General features: G+C 42.9%; 1 protein-coding gene across 2 annotated transcripts; it reads left to right on the forward strand.

Moving 5' to 3' along the window:
- Nucleotides 1–8693: 8693 nt before the first annotated feature.
- Nucleotides 8694–16680, forward strand: LOC121921907 (zinc finger and SCAN domain-containing protein 30-like). Of its 2 annotated transcripts, none has more exons than XM_042450627.1 (5): nt 8694–8808; nt 9852–9936; nt 10944–11680; nt 14367–14493; nt 15594–16680. In XM_042450627.1, the coding sequence occupies exons 2-5, from the start codon at nt 9876–9878 to the stop codon at nt 16508–16510; spliced, it is 1842 nt and encodes a 613-aa protein (XP_042306561.1). In that variant the 5' UTR covers nt 8694–8808; nt 9852–9875; the 3' UTR covers nt 16511–16680. The 2 variants fall into 2 exon arrangements, with proteins under 2 accessions (XP_042306561.1, XP_042306562.1); XM_042450628.1 differs by lacking the exon at nt 8694–8808 and adding an exon at nt 9292–9363.
- Nucleotides 16681–19490: the final 2810 nt, after the last annotated feature.

The following is a 19490-nucleotide window of genomic DNA, read 5'->3' on the forward strand; positions in this document are numbered from 1 at the left end:
GCACTTTAAAAGAGGATGGCTCTGGCAGGGGCTCCGTTTGGATCTGTGAAGAGAGTGATTGAAATGCCTACCCTGCCTGAGTCCCTTGCGCTCCTGTCTGTGATTGGACAGAGCACCAGTCAGTGTCAGGAAAGAAAGCACCAATGAAAAGGCCACCCCTTTCCTTCAGCAATAGCCACTCACTGCAACTTGAGTACTTTATCACACTAGCCTGTTATAGAGTGATTGCCATGGCAACGTGCTGTGGGATTATGGGTGTTGTAGTTCAGTGACCTCCCCCATCTCTCTATCTCTGGCTGAGCTTTCCAAATGCCCCTCACCAAACTGCAAAGCCCAGAATTCTATAGCTGTTGATATAATACCCTTTGACACCACTTTAAGTGTTGTTGCTCAATTCTGTGGAATCCTGGGATTTGTATTTTTACAAGCATTTTTTTCCTTTCTAAAAGAGTACTGGTGCCTCACAAAACTACAAATCCCAGGGGTTTGGGTTTTTTTAGTAGCCCTGGAAGTTAAAAGTGGTGTCAAACTGCATTATTTCTACAGTGTAGTAGCTCACAGTGTTGCCACTGCTAAAGTTAAAACAGAATATAGTTCCATTACAGTGCATTGTGATCTGGGTGGTTGTTGTTGTTGTGTGCCTTCAAGCCCTTTCTAACTTATGGCAACCCTAAAATGAACCTATCCTGGGGTTTTCTTGGCAAGATTTGTTCAGAAGAGCTGTGCCATTGCCTTCCTCTGAAGCTGAGAGAGTGTGACTTACTCCCCAAGGTCACACACTGGGTTTCATGGCTGAGCTGGAAATCAAACCCTGGTCTCCAGACTTCAGAGTCATAGTCCAACACTCAAACCACTACAACAAATTTTACCTTGTGGGTCTTACATGACAAATACCAAAACCCATACGTTTGCAGTAACTTTATTAAGCCAACCTGCAGCAATAATCTAATTTCAGACTGCTTTCAGACTGCCCTGGCTCAGTGCTAGGGAATTCTGGGAACTGTATGGTACAAACACACACTGCAGCCAGGAATTCCACTGGAGGACATACATCTTTCCCCTCTTCATCCCTTGGCCTGTTGGACTGTCTGGTTTATGTTTTAATGATATCCAGTCCATTATTGCTGACCTGCCATGTTTGTTGCATAACCACATCGTATGTTTTTCTGAGCGATGTGATATTAAAATAGTTGAACAGTTTTTATATTGAGTGTTCAAGATGGATGTGTTTGTGATCAGAAAGAAAATAAGTTCTGACAGCAAACTAAAAGAGGTAAGCACATTAAATGTATCACAACTTCATTATAGGAAAAGAAGTGAAAGTTATCAAATTGGCATATACTGTAGAAATAAAATTATTTGTAGTGGAAGAATTATATTTTAATCTTTTGAAGTCTTTTATTACTGTACTCACAATTACAATAAATTGTAAATCTATAGTGTAATAAAATATACTGGTTTGTCAACTGGTCAATGAGAGGCTGTCGCGGCAAGGAGACGCAGAGACAGGAATGGGGGTGCACAAGCTTCCCTCAAGCTTGCCTCCCAGCCAGGCTTCTGGCTGGGCCTTTTATTGTCATCTTGCTTACTTCCGTCCATTGTCTTCCTTACAATCATTGATGATAGCCTTGCTCCTAGGTCATCTGACTGGCATGACAGGTGCATGATCAGTGCATGCTTGGTGCGTGCTCTTGAGGCAAGGAAGCAGGATATGGAGACCAGCTAAGCCAGCCGAATCAACATGGGCTTATCTATCTAGTTATGGATAAAGCATTGTCATCTCGAGAGAGGGTCGAAGTCCTATGGTTTGCCAGTAGAACTGCCACATCACAATCTTGATGAGCATTGCTATCCAGAGAGAGGGTCGCAACCCCACGGTTTTGCCCATGAGGTTGCCACAAGAGGCTAAGTTAGTTTTACGTTTTAATATACAGTCCGTCCTTGCCTTACGTGGGGGATCCATTCCGGATCCCGCCGCGTAAGGCGAATTCCGCCTATGCTCGAGCCCCATTGGAAACAATGGGGCTCATGCGCGGCAATTGAATGGGACGCGCCACCCCTTCCGCCCCGCGCGTGCCCCACAGCTTGAGCGCATATACTCAAGGCTGCATATGGCGCGCCCGCGTAAGGCGCAGGCGCGCTGTATAATAATAACTTTGACATAAGCATTACATTGTTCAGGGACATAGCTGGACCCCCCTTCCATTAGAAAAATGAATGATGTGTGCTGCTGCCCTGCCACACCCAAGCCCCATTATAATGGTGGCACTTAGTCTGGACCCCCCCCTTCCTAAAATCCTGGCTACGTCCCTGCTGGGGTCGGTCCCAAGGCCTCGGCGGGCCACATGTGGCCCATGGGCCGTAGGTTGCCTACCCCTGACCTAAACGATACCCCAACCATGAACTTTGTGTGCTTTCCCTTCATTCGTTTCTTTATCACAACATACTCAGCCCTCTCTCCTCAGATCAGTTTGTTTCACCCATCCTCAACTCCACACCAGGCTCAAGTCCATTATCTGCTTCCCACCAGAGACATGCGCGAGACTGTGCATTCACAAAACAATCGCGCAAACTACACCTAGATGTGAAAAGCAAAAGCACAATTGTATTGTCGTCATCTCATAATTGCACAACTGTGCAAAATTATATGGCACCATAGCGCGATTGTATTGATATTGGCAGAAAATGGGATAATGGCAGAATTGTGCTGGAAAAGAGCCAAGTGTGGTAATCTCCTGGGAAGTTTGAATATTGGACCAAGGCTCCAGGGAGAGCAGGGTCTGAATCCTTGCTCAGCCATGAAAACTCCCTTGGACATGTCATGTTCTCCCAACCACAGGGGAAGAAATCTTGCCCAGAACCTGCTCCCTGATGACAAATTCCCTTTAGAGAGAAGCAACTGGAAGGCAGACATCAATGATCACCAGGGGGAAAAATCCCATGAAATTGGGAAATGCAAGGAACACCATGAAACTTTCTATTCCATGTGGTAGTCTTGTAAGGGAGCCAAGAAATGCCGGATAAGATTACACAATGCAATTACTGTATTAAAATACTAAACATAAACATAGAAATGAAACTGGAATTTTGCTTATTATACATAACAGATAAAAATTCAGAAGGGAAGCATTGAAAAATATACATGGTCACTGCGGCAAGGATTCTTTATGCAAATAAATGGAAAATCCAAACTATACCGACACACAACAAGTGGTCAATTAAATTGATGGAGATGATGCAAAGGGATAAATTAACAAGCATTATTAAAGAAAACTCAACTAAAGATATTTGAGGAACAGTGGAGACTAGTTATAAAATACCAGAAAGAGAGATGGGGAGATAAGACTATTATAATAGACTGAACATCTTAGTTTCCGGGGTTTTTTTCTGTAAAAAGAAATAGATAAGATTTACGATAAGCCAGTGATGGTGAACCTTTTACAGACCGAGTGCCGAAACTGCAACTCAGACCCCACTTAATTGTGAAGTGCCACGTCTCTCTGGCTTTCTAGTAAGAAACTCTGGCAAACTCTGTTCTAGGGCGACAGCATGTGTGCCCACAGAGAGGGCTCTGAGTGCCACCTCTGGCACACATGCCATAGGTTCACCATCACTGCAATAAGCCATAGAGATTTATACATAGTTAGGAAGAGATTTGATATAAGTAAAATTTAGGAAAGAAGCATACCTTGGTGGGACAGTTATTTATAAAGCGAAGACTTGACGAGTGATACAAATGTTTATATTTATATTATTTTTACTCCTTTTTTCTGTTTCTACTTGCTTTATGTTAATACTTTCTTTGGTTTAATAAAAACTTAATAATTATTTTAACAAATATTAAAAAAACATTTAAAAATCCAGCAACTTATCAGATTCAGAAACAGGAGGAGGAGCGTGACTCAAGGGAGACGAAGCCATCCCATAGGTCACAAAGAAAAAAGCCTCACCTAATATTTGCCAGTTCACTTTTGGTTTCAGCAGCCAGTTGATAAATTCTAATAATTCACAGTCACATTGAAAGGGGTTGCCTATTAACCCCAAAGTATGAAGGTTATGCTGATCTCGGAAAAGATTAGGGCTAAGGTAGCTCACATTACAGGCACTGATATCCACGTATCTCAACAAGTGATTGAAAGTGAAGGATTGTTCCACAACCGTCGTCAGGTATGGATTGTGGGAGATATTCAGGAACAACAGACCGGTCAGCCTGGAGAACGTCCAGGTGCTCACATACATTATTTTGTTGAAACTCAAGTCCAGGTACGTCAGCTTTTCTATCCAAGGAAACTTGTACTCCCGGTTGATGAAGATCTCATTGTGGCTGCAATCCAGGTAGACCAGTTCATTGAGAAAGGTCATCTCTAAGGGTGGCAATGTCCTGATATGGTTTTTAATCAAGATGAGCTCCCGGGTAATAGGTGGGAGTTCAGATGGAACGTCTCTCAAGCCTGCGTTGGTGCAATTGTACTTCCATTTTTCACAGATGCAGCCAGTGCGACAACCGAAGCCCATCTCTACCCACTGTACGGCCAGGAGAAAACCAACCCATAAAGGTGGAGGGCCACTAAATGTAGCTAGAGCTGGAGGCCCCATATCTCTTTTCTTCATGAGAGGGACCTCAAATGCTCCTGCTGGACCAACACCAGGTCACCTTGGTGGCTGTCTTCTTTATGATATCATCCACTTAGCCCACAAGGTAGAAACAATAAGGGGCCTGTACAGACAGGGCAAAATAAAGCTGCTTTGGGTCACTTTGGAGGTATGCTGTTTAAATGATGCATGCGTCCTAAGAATCCAGAAGCCCCACCAAGGGTCCTAAGGAATGGAGTGTGGCTTTGGTGCGGCTTCCGGACTCTTAGGACACATACATCATTTAAACAGCATACCTCCAAAGTGACCCAAAGCAGCTTTATTTTGGCCTGTCTGTATGGGGCCAATGTGTTTACAGGCCTTCATAACAAGTGGCCATTTTTAGAGGCATATTTTCCACTCTTTTCTTTAATAGCCTTTGTAAAAAATGTCCACTCTCTTTCACATAACACAGATACAGCACTTTGATACCACTTCAGCTGTGATGGCTGCATGGTGAGGGATCCTGGGATGCGTAGGCTTGCAACTAGAATTAGCCAGTATGATGCAGTGGTTTGAGTGTTGGACTAGGAGACCAAGGTTCAGATCCCTATTTGGCCATGAAAACCCCCTAGCCTATGTGATCTTGGCAAGTCACACTTTTTCAGCCTCAGTGGGGATCTTAGAGAAAAAGATCTTTGGAATGGTTGATGTCTCGTGCTGCCGGTGGTTTGAACTGGTACCAACTGGAACAGATGCAGTCTTCTCTGGAACTCAGGAACAAAATAACTTCAACACAGATTTTCACTCATATGAGGGTTTATTAAACTTTGTTGCTATTTACACAATGCACAGCAAGCTACTATACATCTATTCTCTTTCAGAGTCCATGCAAGAAGCTTGAATGTGACATCAGTCTTTGTTCTCACATAAGATCAACTTTCCCACCAAGTGGACACACCTCTTTCCCATGAAGTCACCATGCTACACAAGAGCATAACAATAATACATTTGTTTATATTATGACATGTCCTTGAAGACGTTCTTCCAGGCCTGGTCTTTCTGGCCTGCAACAGGAACCATTTTAAACTTTAGTTAACCATTGCCACATCTGAACATTTTCCATACAAATTAGAAATATATTTTAACAAAGACAATCCCTCCTCTGAAGAAGTCTTGCCAAAAAAACACACCAGGATAGGGTTGCCTTAGGGTTGCCATAAGTCAGAAAGGGCTTGAAGGCACACATCAAGAAGGTATGCAAAGGGATCTTGTAGCACCTTTGAGACTAGGGCTGAACAGACCACCCATAAAGGTGGGCCTGCAGCAGCCCAATCTGGCCTTTCTGAGGCGCAAAAAGGAGCTGCAGAAAGGGCACCATAGCCACTGGCACTGGGCTTTTCAGCGTTGCATCATCTGGACACAGTGCCAGAGAAGCTCCGTGATGCCACCCGCCGTATGGTGGGGAGTGCGGCGTCACGCTGGTATGGGGGCGGAGTCAGGGCATACATCATGTGGATACCATGCCCCACTCTGCCCCCATGCTGGCCTTTGATGCTGGTCTGTACAGCCTGAAAGAAAGGAGCTGGCAGTATAGACCTGAGCCTACTTCCTCAGCGGCATGGGGTTGTGTGGCTGGTCCAAGGACAGACCTGTGTGTGAGAAAGGCAGTAGAAGTACAAAATTTTGTGGGTACAGAGATCAGGTGACTAGTTCAGTTTTAACTATAATCGTTGGGAGCCAAGGCAGAAGAAATAATGTTGTCTAAAGCCAAGGATAGTAGATAACCATATGAATGAGATGTGGGATGTGGGGTGGGAACCAGAAATGAAATGTCATGAACTGTCCAAGAGAGCCCTCATGAATCTGGGAGGTTTAGCTAGTGTTTTAACATGTGTAGTATGCCAGAAAAGGTTCAGGAAAGGAAGAGGCATGAGGGACCATAGTGCAAACACATGAAGGCTAATGGAGCAAGACCAAGAATTCCAGGGGGGGAAATCTGCATGAGCTTTATTGTTGTTGTGTTCTTGTTAGCTGCCCTTGAGTGGCTTCCGACTCAATGTGACTCTGTGGATATGATATCTCTAAGAATCCCTATCTTTCTGTCTTGCCCAAATCCTGCAAGTCCTTGCCCATGAGCTCCTGATCTAGTCTAACCATCTGGTCTGTGGTCTTCCTTTCTTTCTTATACCCTCTACCTTTCCTTGCATTATTGTTTTTTTCTAGTGACCCATGCCTTCTCATGATGTGGCCAAAGTATGATAGTCTCAACTTGATCATCTTAACTTCCAAGGAGAGCCCTGGTCTCATCTGCTCAAGAACCCATTTGTTTGTTTTATTGGCTGTCCATGGTATCCTATGTACTCTACTCCAGCACCACATTTCAAATGAGTTATATTGTCCAGTTCTTGCATCCATACATAGTAATTGGGAATACAATGGCCTAACAATTCTGACTTTAGTGCTCAGTTGTGAGGAATGACTTAAGGAGCTAGGGATGTTTAGCCTGGAGAAGAGAAGTTTAAGAGGTGATATGATAGCCCTGTTTAAATACTTGAAGGGATGTCATACTGAGGAGGGAGCTGACTTGTTTTCAGCTGCTCCAGAGACTAAGACCCGGAGCAATGAATGCAAGCTCCAGGAAAAGAGATTCCACCTCAACATTGGGAGGAACTTCCTGACAGTAAGTGCTGTTTGACAGTGGAACACACTCCTTCCTTGGACCTTGGACCTTTAAGGACCTTGGAGGACCTTAAACAGAGGCTGGATGGCCATCTGTCACTGATGCTTTGATTGAGAGTTCCTGCATGGCAGTGGATTGGACTGGATGGCCCTTGCAGTCTCTTGCAACTCTATGATTCTATGATTCTATGTCTTTGCTCTTCAGTATCTTTTCCAGTTCTTTCATAGCTGCCCTTCTCATTCCTATGTGCTTTATAGATTGTAGCAAAAACTTTAGTTTCCTAAGGCTTCCACCTTTCTTAAGGAAATAAAAGTATTACATATCAAAAATGTCAAAGCCAAGCCTGTTAGGGTCTAGCTTTAAAACAGCAGAGTAGCAGAAAAGTAGCAGAGTAGCAGTCCTCCTGTTTAAGGACCTCCAAGGAGGGAGACTCCACTTCATTCCAAGGAAGGAGTGTGTTCCACTGTCAAACAGCCCTTACTGTCAGGAAGTTCCTTTGTCTAACTAGAGACTATCACACAATGGAAATCAGGGGTTTAAAAAGGCATTTCCCCAGAGCATTTGTGCAATCGCAGGAAAGATTTTCTCACAACATTGTGATTAGAGAGCACTTATCCCAGGAAGAACCAGGAATTCTCCAGCAACAAATCATTCATGGGGAAATCCTTGAAAGATTTGTTGCTGGAGCATTCCTGGTTCTTCCTGGAATAAGTCCTCTTTAATCGCTATGTGTAGGAAAATCCTTCCTGCGATCGCCCAAATGTCATGGGAAAATGCCTTTTAAGCCTCCCGATTTCCCCCCATTTTCCCACCATACAATAAAGTCCTATGCTTTCCTAAGAACTGGGACTGACTCCAAAAGCAAAACAAGTAGCTTGTACCTCAAACAAAAGTTTACTAATGGCTTTCATCTATATATACAGAGAGGCCTAATCTAGCTACTGAATAGTTCAGGTAAAAATAAATATTTATTTCACTATTTTCCAAAGAAAGTTGAGAGAGGAAGAAGATGGAAACACAACAGTTCAGTTGAAATTATTTGAGAGAATGTTTATTTTAGCTTCCCTAAAAGGGCTCCTAAAAGGAGCTCTGGTGACGCAGTAATTAAATGCCTGTACTACAGCCACTTGCTCAAAACCATAAGGTTGTGAGTTCAAGACCAGCAAAAGGGCTCAAGCTTGACTCAGGCTTGCATCCTTCCAAGTTCGCTAAAATGAGTACCTAGATTGTTGGGGGCAATTAGCTTACAGTTGTAAACCGCTTAGACACTGCTAGTTTGGTATGAAGCTGTTTAACAACAACAACAACAACAACAACAACAATAATAATAGTAATAATAGGATTTATTTATATCCCGCCCATTCACTGGGAATCTGGGAGGCTTACAACAGAAGGGATAATAGACAGTTCCCTGAAAGGGTTAAGTGCATAGAGCCATGGCAGCCAGAGAGGCCTGCACATCGGTGATTTCATGGGAGGCCACCTTCCTTCTTCCCTCTCTATGCATTGGAGCAAAGCATTAGCCGTTCCATTGCAGAAGCTGCAAGGAGACGGTGAGTTACAAGCACCAGCAGCAGCAGCATGCGGAGAAGAAGATTTGCCATAGAAGAACACAATTAAACAAAAGGCCCAAAGGCAGTGGCCAAAAAGCATCTCCTGTTGGAGGGCTGTAGTAGGGGAGAGGGGGTATCATAGAGTACCATATAGTAGCCACATCAGTAAGGAGGTGCAGGAGGTGCAGTCCCCACCCCATCGCCAATAACATGTCAAATAACATTCTACCATGCTTTTTTTCTAATCACGGGCCTATATTTTGAAGATGTTTCTGTTCTTGGTGTTTCTGGAAAGGCATCAATGCAGGATCAATCCATGTGCAAAAAAGGTTGGAGCATAAGCTTTCATAGACTTGGCCTACATATGTTATGAAAGCTTATACTACAGCTTCTTGTAAAGAAGGATAAAGACCTTGTAAAACTACAAATCTCAGGATTCCATTGGATGGAGATACAGCTCATAAAGTGGTGTCAAGCTGCATTATTTCTACAGTGTAGATACACCTCTAGAAAGCCTGGCTGGGGGATTCTGGAAGATAAAATTACATTATACAAGTGAGCACTTTAGTCATATGATACTTATTTATGCATTTAAAACAACATTATGCCTTTATAATGCATGCATTCAAAATAACTTGAAAAACATATGCATTTAAAGCAACATTAAAGACACATCTCTTCTGGCAGGCCTACCCAGCCAATTTCAAATTATGCATTTTTAATTGGTATATTTTAAAGAATGTATTATATTAGTGTGTTTTAATGGTTTTGTAGTATTGTATTTTAATGGTTGGTTTTATGTGTTTTCATTTCTAATTGTGTTATGTATTTTAACATGTTGTACCCCATCTCCAGCCTTGAGGAGAGGTGGGAAATAAATAAATAATAATATTTTATAATATTGTATAGTACTATATACAATACTATATCATCATCATCATCATCATCAATTTTCCTGCAACTTGTCAAAACAATTTTCAGGACACTCTTATGTGTTTTCCCCTCTGGAACTATTTGATGTTGCTTTTATTTCTGCCTTCCAGGAATGAAACTGTGAAGCTCTCAGTATGCCTACACAGGCTGAGAAGGACTTTAAGGCCAGTCGCCTAAAATATTCAAAGAAGAAAGGTAAGGTTGTAAAAGCATGGCTGGAGGCAAGGCACAACGCATTAGTCTATTTAAAATCCCAGGAAAAGGCTTTTGCAGCTGCATCTACACTGCAGAGTTAATGCAGTTTGACACCTCTTTGACTGCCATGGCACAATCATACAGAATCATGAGATTTGTAGTTTCTCATGGCACCAGAGCTCTTTGATAGAGAAGACTGGAGCATCTCGCAAAATGACAGATCCCAGGATTCCATAGGATGGAGCTAAACCACTTAAAGAGGTGTCAAACTGCATTAATTCTGCAGTGTAAACGCAGCCCATCTTGGTTTTGAAGGGAACACCACTTAGAAGAAACCTTCTTCCACTACCTAGAAATGGTTTCACTTTCTATGTGTGAATAAAGGGGGAATCTCTCTTGTAACAGGAGGCCGGACACCTGCTATTTTCATAAGTCTTTATAGCAATTTTCTGATATAAAATGTGCAATCCTGTTCACATGTTTCACATGTTTCAGCTTGTCCACATCCTTGGCTTGTGGTGCCCAGAACTGGACACAGTATTCCAGGTGGGGGCTGACCAAAGCAGAATAGAGTAGACTGTTACTTCCCTCAGTCTGGACATTATACTCCTATTGATGCAGCCTATAATTACATTGGCTTTCATAGGTGCTGCATCACATTGCTGGCTCATATTCAGCCTGTGGTCCACTAAGACTCCTAGATCCCTTTCACATGTACTGCCATTTCACTCATTGTACATCTGTATATAGAGAGATCTTGTAGCACCTTTGAGACTCACTGAAAGAGAAAAGTTGGCAGCATGAATTTAAGTCTACTTCCTGAGATGCATTTGGTCTGAAGGAGTAGAGAAAGTAGTAGACTGTATCAACTGTAAAACAAACAAACAAAAAAGTCATAGAAAAACAACATAAAAAGAAGCAGCAAGTAGCAAACCACAAAGATGGGATCATTTTAACATTTGCATTCATCTGTACAGCTCTCAAGGAAACTTTTTTTTCTGTTTCAGGCCAGGCAGAAACAAAAATGGAGGAGTTAGATCCAATTGTAACTGAATCTTGGGGAACGTTCAATGATGGAGAAAGAGATGCTGATATTGTCCACGTCGGGCCCATTAAAGAGCTTCTGAGTGGAGAAGACCCGCCACAGATCAAGAAGGAGCCAGAAGAGCAGCCATGGGAAACCCAATGGCAGGAGTTCCTGAAGACCATGGAGTCTCCTCAGTTAGTAGAGAGGCTGTCCAAATTTCCTGCAGCCATGTCTAAAGAGAATACGAAGGAATTCCAGGTCTCCCTCAAGGAAAGAGCTGGTGCCAGCCAGTGGCCTAGAGGAGAGTGGGCAACTGAACCATCCTCGTGGGCATCTGACGATTCCCTCCAGGAAGCAAGCCAACCCAACGGAGGAGGTCTGAATTCTTCTATAAAAGTGGAGGAGCTCCTGAGCGAGGACACCATCAGCTCGGAGATTCGACGCCAACGCTTCCGGCACTTCGCCTACACGGTAGCTGAAGGGCCTCGGGATGTGTGCAAGCAGCTCTGGAAACTTTGCCACCAGTGGCTGAAGCCCGCGATACGCTCCAAGGACCAGATCCTGGAGGTCTTGATCCTGGAGCAGTTCCTGAGCATCCTACCTTGGGAAATGCAAGGCTGGGTCACTGAGCAAGGCCCTGAGACCTGCATCCAGGCGGTGGCCTTGGCTGAGGACTTCCTCCAGAGGCTGCAGGAGCCTGAGAGGTGGGCGAAAGAGGTGAGCGGTCACAACATGGCAGGCGTTCAAGGGACCAGAGAAAGCGGTGTACCTTGTTTCTCTTGGTATACAGCAGGGGTGGGCAAAGTGCAGCCCACGGGAGGCATGTGGCTCTTGGAGCACACTTTTGAGGCCTCTGAAACCCTTCACCATTCCCCACTCCAAGCCTTTGCTCACAAATTTTCATTTTTCAATGCAGCGTTTGTCCCCAAACCATGCAAATATAAGTAAAGGGAAGAACTGAGAGATCAGGTCCTACTGCAACCACCCAGAGCATACACATCACCAGGAGGCCTGGATGTCTGGGGGGAAAAATGGGGACGTGATTCTAGGTAGTTGTTGTAGTGGGTTGAGCATTGGACTATCATTCTGGAGACAAAAGTTCAAATCCTGGCTCAGCCATGTAAAGTATTGGGTGACCCTGGGCAAATCACAATCTCTCAGCCTCAGAGGATGGTAATGGCAAACCCCCTCTGAGGAATCTTGCTAAGTAAAACCTATGATAGGTTCACCTTAGGGTCACCATAAGTTGGAAATTCCCTGAAGGCACACAACAGCAAACAACAATGTGAACCTTTTAAAATACTGTTTTAACTGGATTATTTTAATTGCTTCTTTTAAAAAAATAAATTGTTTTAAAGGTGTTTTTATCTTGTCCTTTTGGGGGGGGGAAGGCAGTGCAAAAATGAGATAAAAACAAACAAACAATCATACCTATGGGATTTTCTTGGCAAGATTTCTTCAGAGAAAGTTTGCCTGGAAGCCATTGAAAACCCACCTTCTAATTCACACTTTCAGGTTGATCAGTCAATTTTCTGCTGATTTCTGGTCATTTTTGCAAGTTGGAGAGAGTGCGCTTGTGGGTATATCTTGACAGTCAGTGCTATTCCAGGCAGCAGCTGTTACATTGTCATTCTTCTTGTTGTTTTTATGTGCCCTCAAATCCACTCTGATGTATGATCTCCAGAGTTGTAGTCAAATCACTGTATCTTGCTGGCTCACAAGAAATATGTGTAACAATATAAACAAGGTATGAATGGCATTTGAAGAAGAATCAACAGCCTGCTGCTGCTGCTGCTGCTGCTTCTTTCATGGATGTAGAAGAGCAGTGCGATGGCACCCAAGCATACTCTCATAGGACTTTGTCACAGGGGGGAAAATCAGGTGTTTAAAAAGGCATTTCCCTACATTTATGGGATCCTGGCAAAAATATTCCCACACATCGCACTTAGAGAGGATGTTACCCATAGTGCTCTATATAAATGTTGATACTGTATTAAAGATAGCCTTGCATGGCCCCTAGACACGAGGGGAAAACCTGACCAGAGCCTGACCACAGAGCCGGATGGCATGCTATGAGGTAATCCCTTCATTAACATCTGCATTGTTTGGGGAGTCGCCAAAAGACTATCAGATCTCAGAAGAGAATGAGATGTCTGCTCTCCAAGGAGCAGCTTCTCCCTCCCCAACAAGCCTATTGTCCAAAAGGCTTAAGACAATCAAGGGAACTTCCAGGTGAAAGACGGCCATCAGACACCTTTGTCCCAATCACCAAACCTCTTTGCCCTCAGGCGAGATTTCGCCCTTAAAAGGTCCCAGTTTTCACTCCTCAGTGCCCCCATTTTACTGGTCTACTTACTCCATGTTAGTCAGACCTTTCAAATTGGTTAGCCGGCATCTCTGCTCAACCCCGGTTGCAGAGCAGATTTGTCTCACAAACCCTGCATCCCATTTCATTTCCCGGAGGAAGTCTACATCTTGGTGAGTATACCATTAGTGAAGCCTGAACATCTTTTCCATATTTCCAACCTATTTTCCTGAACCTTGAATGTGTGTGTGGGTGCGTGCATTGAGTGTGTTTCTCCTTTTTCAATAAAATAGACATATATATATATATATATATATATATATATATATATCTCCGTCTCAGCTCCATTTATTGGAATCCCCTGGTCTACTCCATATACACGATTCTGCAAGGGCCGTCGTAGCAGGCCCTCCTCTTGCAATATTTGAGCTAATAACAACAATAATAAAATTCCCCTAAACAGACCCTTGGCTACAAGGACATATCCCAGGAAGAACCAGGAATGCTCCAGCAACAAATCATTCATGAAATTTCCCTGTGAATGATTTGTTGCTGGATCATTCCTGGTTCTTCCCAGGATAAGTCCTTGCTAATCGCAATGTCGTGGGAAAATCTTTGCTGCGATTGTACAAAAATCCCAGGAAAATGCCTTTTTAAATCCCCAATTTCCTCGATAAAGTCCATAGACGTGGCTGGAGGAGCAGAGCTATGCCCAGGAATGCTGGCGAACTGTCAGAATCAAACTCCTCTAGAACATGGCCACATAGCCTGAAAAACCCACCAAAACAAACAAACAAAACAAAGGATGCCAGCCATGAAAGCCTTCGACTTCATATGCCCAAGAAGTTTGCCCCCTTTGACACTGGGGTGAAAGGCATAGCACAAGGAGATACAGAATATCTCTTCTGATAACATCTTTAAAGTATTTGCACTGATGTAACCATGATAGAAGCCTGTGTAAGCCACAAACAGATTTCTGTACCAAACATCTGCAGGAAGCCACATTGCCTACCCACTGTTTCATGCTTTCACTCAGATGCCAATCTCTGATAACTTTGTTATATAATGCACTACTACTTTATTTTATTTTTTCAATAGGAGCCAGAGTTGGTGTCAGAGTCAGTTGATGGCACCATGAATTCAGAGCAGGATCTGCCTGATCCCATGAAGACACAGCTCTCTGAGGAAACCAAGCAAGAGAATGATGAAGAGTCCAGTTTCTTTGGTAAATAGTCACACAAATTGTTTTAAAACTTATAAGGAGGGCTCCAGCAGAGTGTCTCCTCTCTCAGCTACTTGGAGGGCCACATATACATTTTCATCTCTGAGATATGTGGGAAGGAAATATCTACCACTGTGGTGGCCCACAGTTTCAGGAAAGATAAAAACAGACTCCTAAAATTTCAGGGACAAGGGAAAACAATCTCTTCCAATATAAACAATGAACACAAATGTAATAATGAAACTGTAATGTTCAGAGTCTTCCAAACTGGTTCAAAGAAGTGTGAGCTCTCACAGTACAGCTCCTTTATTTTGGCTGAGTATTGCCAGGTGTTGCATCCACATCCAGTCATTCCTTGCCAGTAGGCTCTTTTCTGTTACTTTTTGGAGACTGTTTGTTTTTGGACATAACAATTTCTTGGATCCTCACTAGAAGGTGTTTTTTTTAAAGCAAGGGTATGGTTTGCTGAGACGAGGCTGTTTTCCTATGCTTTTGGGGGAAATAATAATGGTTATTTTTCTTAGCGTTATAGTGCATCAGTAAATACAGATTGAGTCTCCCTTATCTGAAGGTCCAAAATCCAAAATATATTTTAAAAAAACCCACAAAAAACCCTAAACTTTTTTTATGGGTGGCTGGGACAGTGACACCATTGCTTTGTGTTTAGTCTACACAAACTTTGTTTTATGCACAAAATGATTTTAAAATATTGTGTATAAAATTACCTTCAGGCTATGTGTATAAAGTGTATATATGAAAGTTAAATGAATGTTTAGATTTCAATCCTTTCTCCAAGATATCTCATTATGTATGTATATGAAAATACAGGTATTCCAAGATCCCAAAAAATTTGGTCCAAAGCATTTAGGATATGGGAAACTCAAACTAGTGAAATAGCATTTCATTGCAAAAGTGGTAATCCTCCGTTTCACTGATGAATTATGATGCTGTAATTCTAGGGGGGGGGACATTAAAAAGGAGAAGAGGCAGGGAGAGACAGATAGCTAGTAACCAATGCAGAATACTGGAATGTTCTTTTAGCAGTGAAACTGGTCTTGCACACCTGTGTTTCTAGTATTATGATAGTCATTTTTATTTTATAGACAATGGGCAAATAGAGGAGAGTGAAGAGGAGACTTTTCAGCCAGAGAAACTTGACCAAGTGGGTATCTGTGGAATATCATTGGAGGGCCTTGAGACAGAGCTGATGCCTGGAAGTCCTCCAGTGCCAGGAGATCACTGGGAAACCCATCCAGCCAAGGTGAACAAGCAGGCTTTATCTTATGAGGGAGAAGACACTGACTTACATGAAAATGACTTTTCAGAAGAAACACTCCGCTTTAAAATAAAGAAGGATCAGTGTGATGACAGGAGCTTCAAAGTGCTGAACAGCCAGGTTGTACAAGTGGCCGAGAAGCCATACAAGTGTTTGTACTGTGGGAAGACCTCCAATTGCAAGGCCAACCTTGTTGTCCATGAGAGAACCCACACCGGAGAAAAGCCATACACGTGCTTGGACTGTGGCAAAAGTTTCAACCGGAAGTCGACACTCGTGAGGCACAAAAGGATGCACACAGGGGAAAAGCCATATGAGTGTGCTGAATGCGGGAGGTGTTTCAGCATCCGATGCAACCTTATCAATCATGAGAGAATCCACACGGGCGAAAAGCCGTACAGTTGCTCTGACTGTGAACAGAGCTTCAGTCGGAGGCTGCAGCTGGTCATACATAGGAGAACTCATACAGGAGAGACACCATATAGATGCATCCAGTGTGGGAAATGCTTTACTCGGCGCTCTTCCCTCTTGACACATGAGAGAATCCACACAGGAGAGAAGCCAAACACATGTACTGATTGTGGGAAAAGTTTCATTCAGAAAGGATACCTTCTTATACACAGGAGAATACACACAGGAGAGAGACCATACAAATGTTCATCGTGCGAGCAAAGATTTCTTAATCGGAGTGATTTGCGTAGACATGAGAAAATACATGTAGGAACAAATCCTACAGGCTGCTAGTGTCAGAACCAATGTAGTGGCATCAGTGCCAATTACTCTTTACGTGCCCAGAGGCAATTAGTTTCTGAAAACAAAAATGCATAAGTTAACCATTTGAAATTACAGTGGGCCCTTGGTATGAGCTGGGGTTTGGTTCCAACAGCCCCCATGAATACAAAAATCCATGGATGCTCAAGTCCCATTAAATACAATGGCACTTTAAAATGGTATCCATTGTAAAAAATAGAAAAATCAAGGCTTGCTTTTTGCAATTTATATACTTTTGGATTATTTTCAAACCGTGATAGTTGAATCTGTGGATAAAGAATCCGTGGATATGGAGGGCTGACTATATCAACTTTTTTAAAAAAAAGTCAGAGAAAAACAACATAAAAGGAAGCAGCAAGTGGCAAACCACAAAAATGGGATGATTTTAACATCTGCATTAGATGACCTCTTCTGAACTCAGAATGGGTGACCTGCCATGGTAGCAGATGTGCTGGGCAGCTCAGTGGGATACCCATGCTGACAGCTGCCACTCTACAGAAACAGAGAGCTCTGGATCTTTTAAAAACTTTATTTTGCTCTGGTTCTGGTGTGGGGCATGCTGGGTGTCATCTGGGCTGCTTGTATCAGAACCAGGGTTTCAGCCATGCATCATCTGAAGAGGACAATGACACAAGGGGGTTGGGAATGGGCCTTTTGGCCAAAGTAGAGAAGACCTGGGACTTAAGATGAGTTTCAAGGGTCAGATGGGGAATTAAAGAGTAGCTATGTCATTGTGGCTACGTGTTGTATACAGGATTGTGGCCATTAGTCTTTAAGGTATGCCAAAGCTTTTCTTTTAACATCTTAAATTTAACATTGAATCGAATATTATAAGGGGATGGTTGTTATACCTTCCCTAACAAGCTTTGGGGATTTTTTGGATTTTTTTTTATTTGCAAAAAAGACAATTGTGTGGGACATAATAAAGGTTTATGAATGGTATAGGAATATAGACTTGTTTTGTATTATAACAGAAGTCTACAAAATTGAAGGGCATAAATTTTTTTTAAATTATGCTGGCTTTATAGGAAATTGGTGTTCTAAATCCAAAAATGTCCTGGTTTTGCTTTGAATAATTCTATTTTGTAATATCGCACAGGCCCTGGAACAGGCCTGTAGCGTTCTAAAAGGGAACGTTATGGGGAAGGGAGGCGGCAAAGAACGCTGTTTACCACACAGCGAGAACGCTGCCGCTGCCAATCATTCCCATCATGTTCTGGATGCGTCCCGGGGGGGGCGATTTTCAGGAACGCTTGAGAAGCATGCTTCTCAAGCGTTCCTGAAAATCACCCCCTGGGGAACACAGTTTTTTACTGAAAACTGATCCAAAAGATTAGCTGCAAATATTTTTTATAGTTATTATTTTTGGAAAGAGAGTCAGTGTGATAGAGTGGCTTGAGTGTTGGACCATGACTCCAGAGACCAGAGCTCAAATCCCTGTTTGGCGTTGTAAACCCACTGGGTGACCTTGGGCAAGTCACACTCTCTCAGCCTCAGAGGACAGCGATGGCAAACATACTCTGAAGAAACTTGCTCAGAAAACCCCATGATAGGTTTGCCTTAGAATCGCCATTAGCCGGGAACGACTTGAAGCCGCACAACAGGAACAACAACAAAAAGTTGACTTCATGTATAAGTTGACGGCAGTTTTCATGTCAAAATTATGGATTTTGATATGACTTGTACATAAGTCGAGCATAAAGCTCAGGGGCATGAAACCAAGGATGTAAAGGATGAAGCAAAGGAAAACGATATATGCACAAAGATATATGGTGATTTATGAATGTGGACAGTATGTTAATTTTACAGACAAATGCATAGAAATCAATACTGTTCCTTCTTTCGTTTTTCAGACAGAACACCAAATTGTTATCTACTTTTTGACCATCAACCATGCATGCCATGAATTTCAACTGTCCCTTAAATGCTGTTATGAAAACCTGGCAAAGCTTCCTCCTGAAATTCTCTCTTCAATACAATGATTAAAGGAACAGGAACCTTGTGTCTTATTTCACCTGGCAACCCCATATAGAGAACCAGGCTCCAAAAGCTGGTTTGGGTTCACATGTGGTTCCTGGTTTCTCTACAATGTATCCAATATATTTTTAAAAACTGACAATTCCTTAGGCTCAAGGGATTTGCCCTTGTCTTCCTCCGAGGCTGAGAGAGTGTGACTTATCCAAGGTCACCCAGTGAGTTTCCATGGCTGAGCAGGGATTTGCGCCCTGATCTCCCAGTGTCCTAGCCCAACATTCAAACCACTACATCACACCGGACTCCCCATAAGACAATTGTTGGGCCACCATGTGAGCAAGTATGCTGAATTAGATAAGGTTCTTATTATCAGAAATACACGCACACACATTTGGACTTTCCAGCAATCTATTTTCTCCTGGAGTACAAGCCCTAGATGATGATTAGCCCAAGAGGGACCTGGGTTCCGGAGATTTCCGTAACCACGTCTGAGCACAAATATTGACGAGACAGCCATAAATCCTTATGTAATGTAGTGGAGTTTTTTTCAGTGATTGTGTACACCCGCAAGGAAGTGCTGAGTATGTAGAAAAGCTATTGATGCCAGTTTTAAAGCCTGTTTCAAAGGTGTGAGGCATTCATCCCGCACAGGATCTAGATAAATATAAATCAAAACCAATAAAGTTGGTTTTTCTTGCAAATAAGCTGGTGAAAGGAGGGGTGGGCTACTATTAAATAGAGTTTTAGCTAGCTGACCAAATCCAAGAGTGCTCACCAATGATTCTTCTTCTTAGCCTGGACAGAAATGTCTAGTTGTCCAGCATCTTTATAAATGACCTACGCTGCATCTGCACTGATGAATTAATGCAGTTGGACACTGCTTTAACTGTCCTGGCTCCATCCCATGGAATCCTGGGATTTGTAGTTTGTTTTGGCACCAAAGCTCTCTGAGAGAGAAGGCTCCAAATAATGGGCACAT

The sequence above is a fragment of the Sceloporus undulatus genome, chromosome 2 (genome assembly GCF_019175285.1).
Source record: "Sceloporus undulatus isolate JIND9_A2432 ecotype Alabama chromosome 2, SceUnd_v1.1, whole genome shotgun sequence".
Taxonomy (NCBI): Eukaryota; Metazoa; Chordata; class Lepidosauria; order Squamata; family Phrynosomatidae; genus Sceloporus; species Sceloporus undulatus.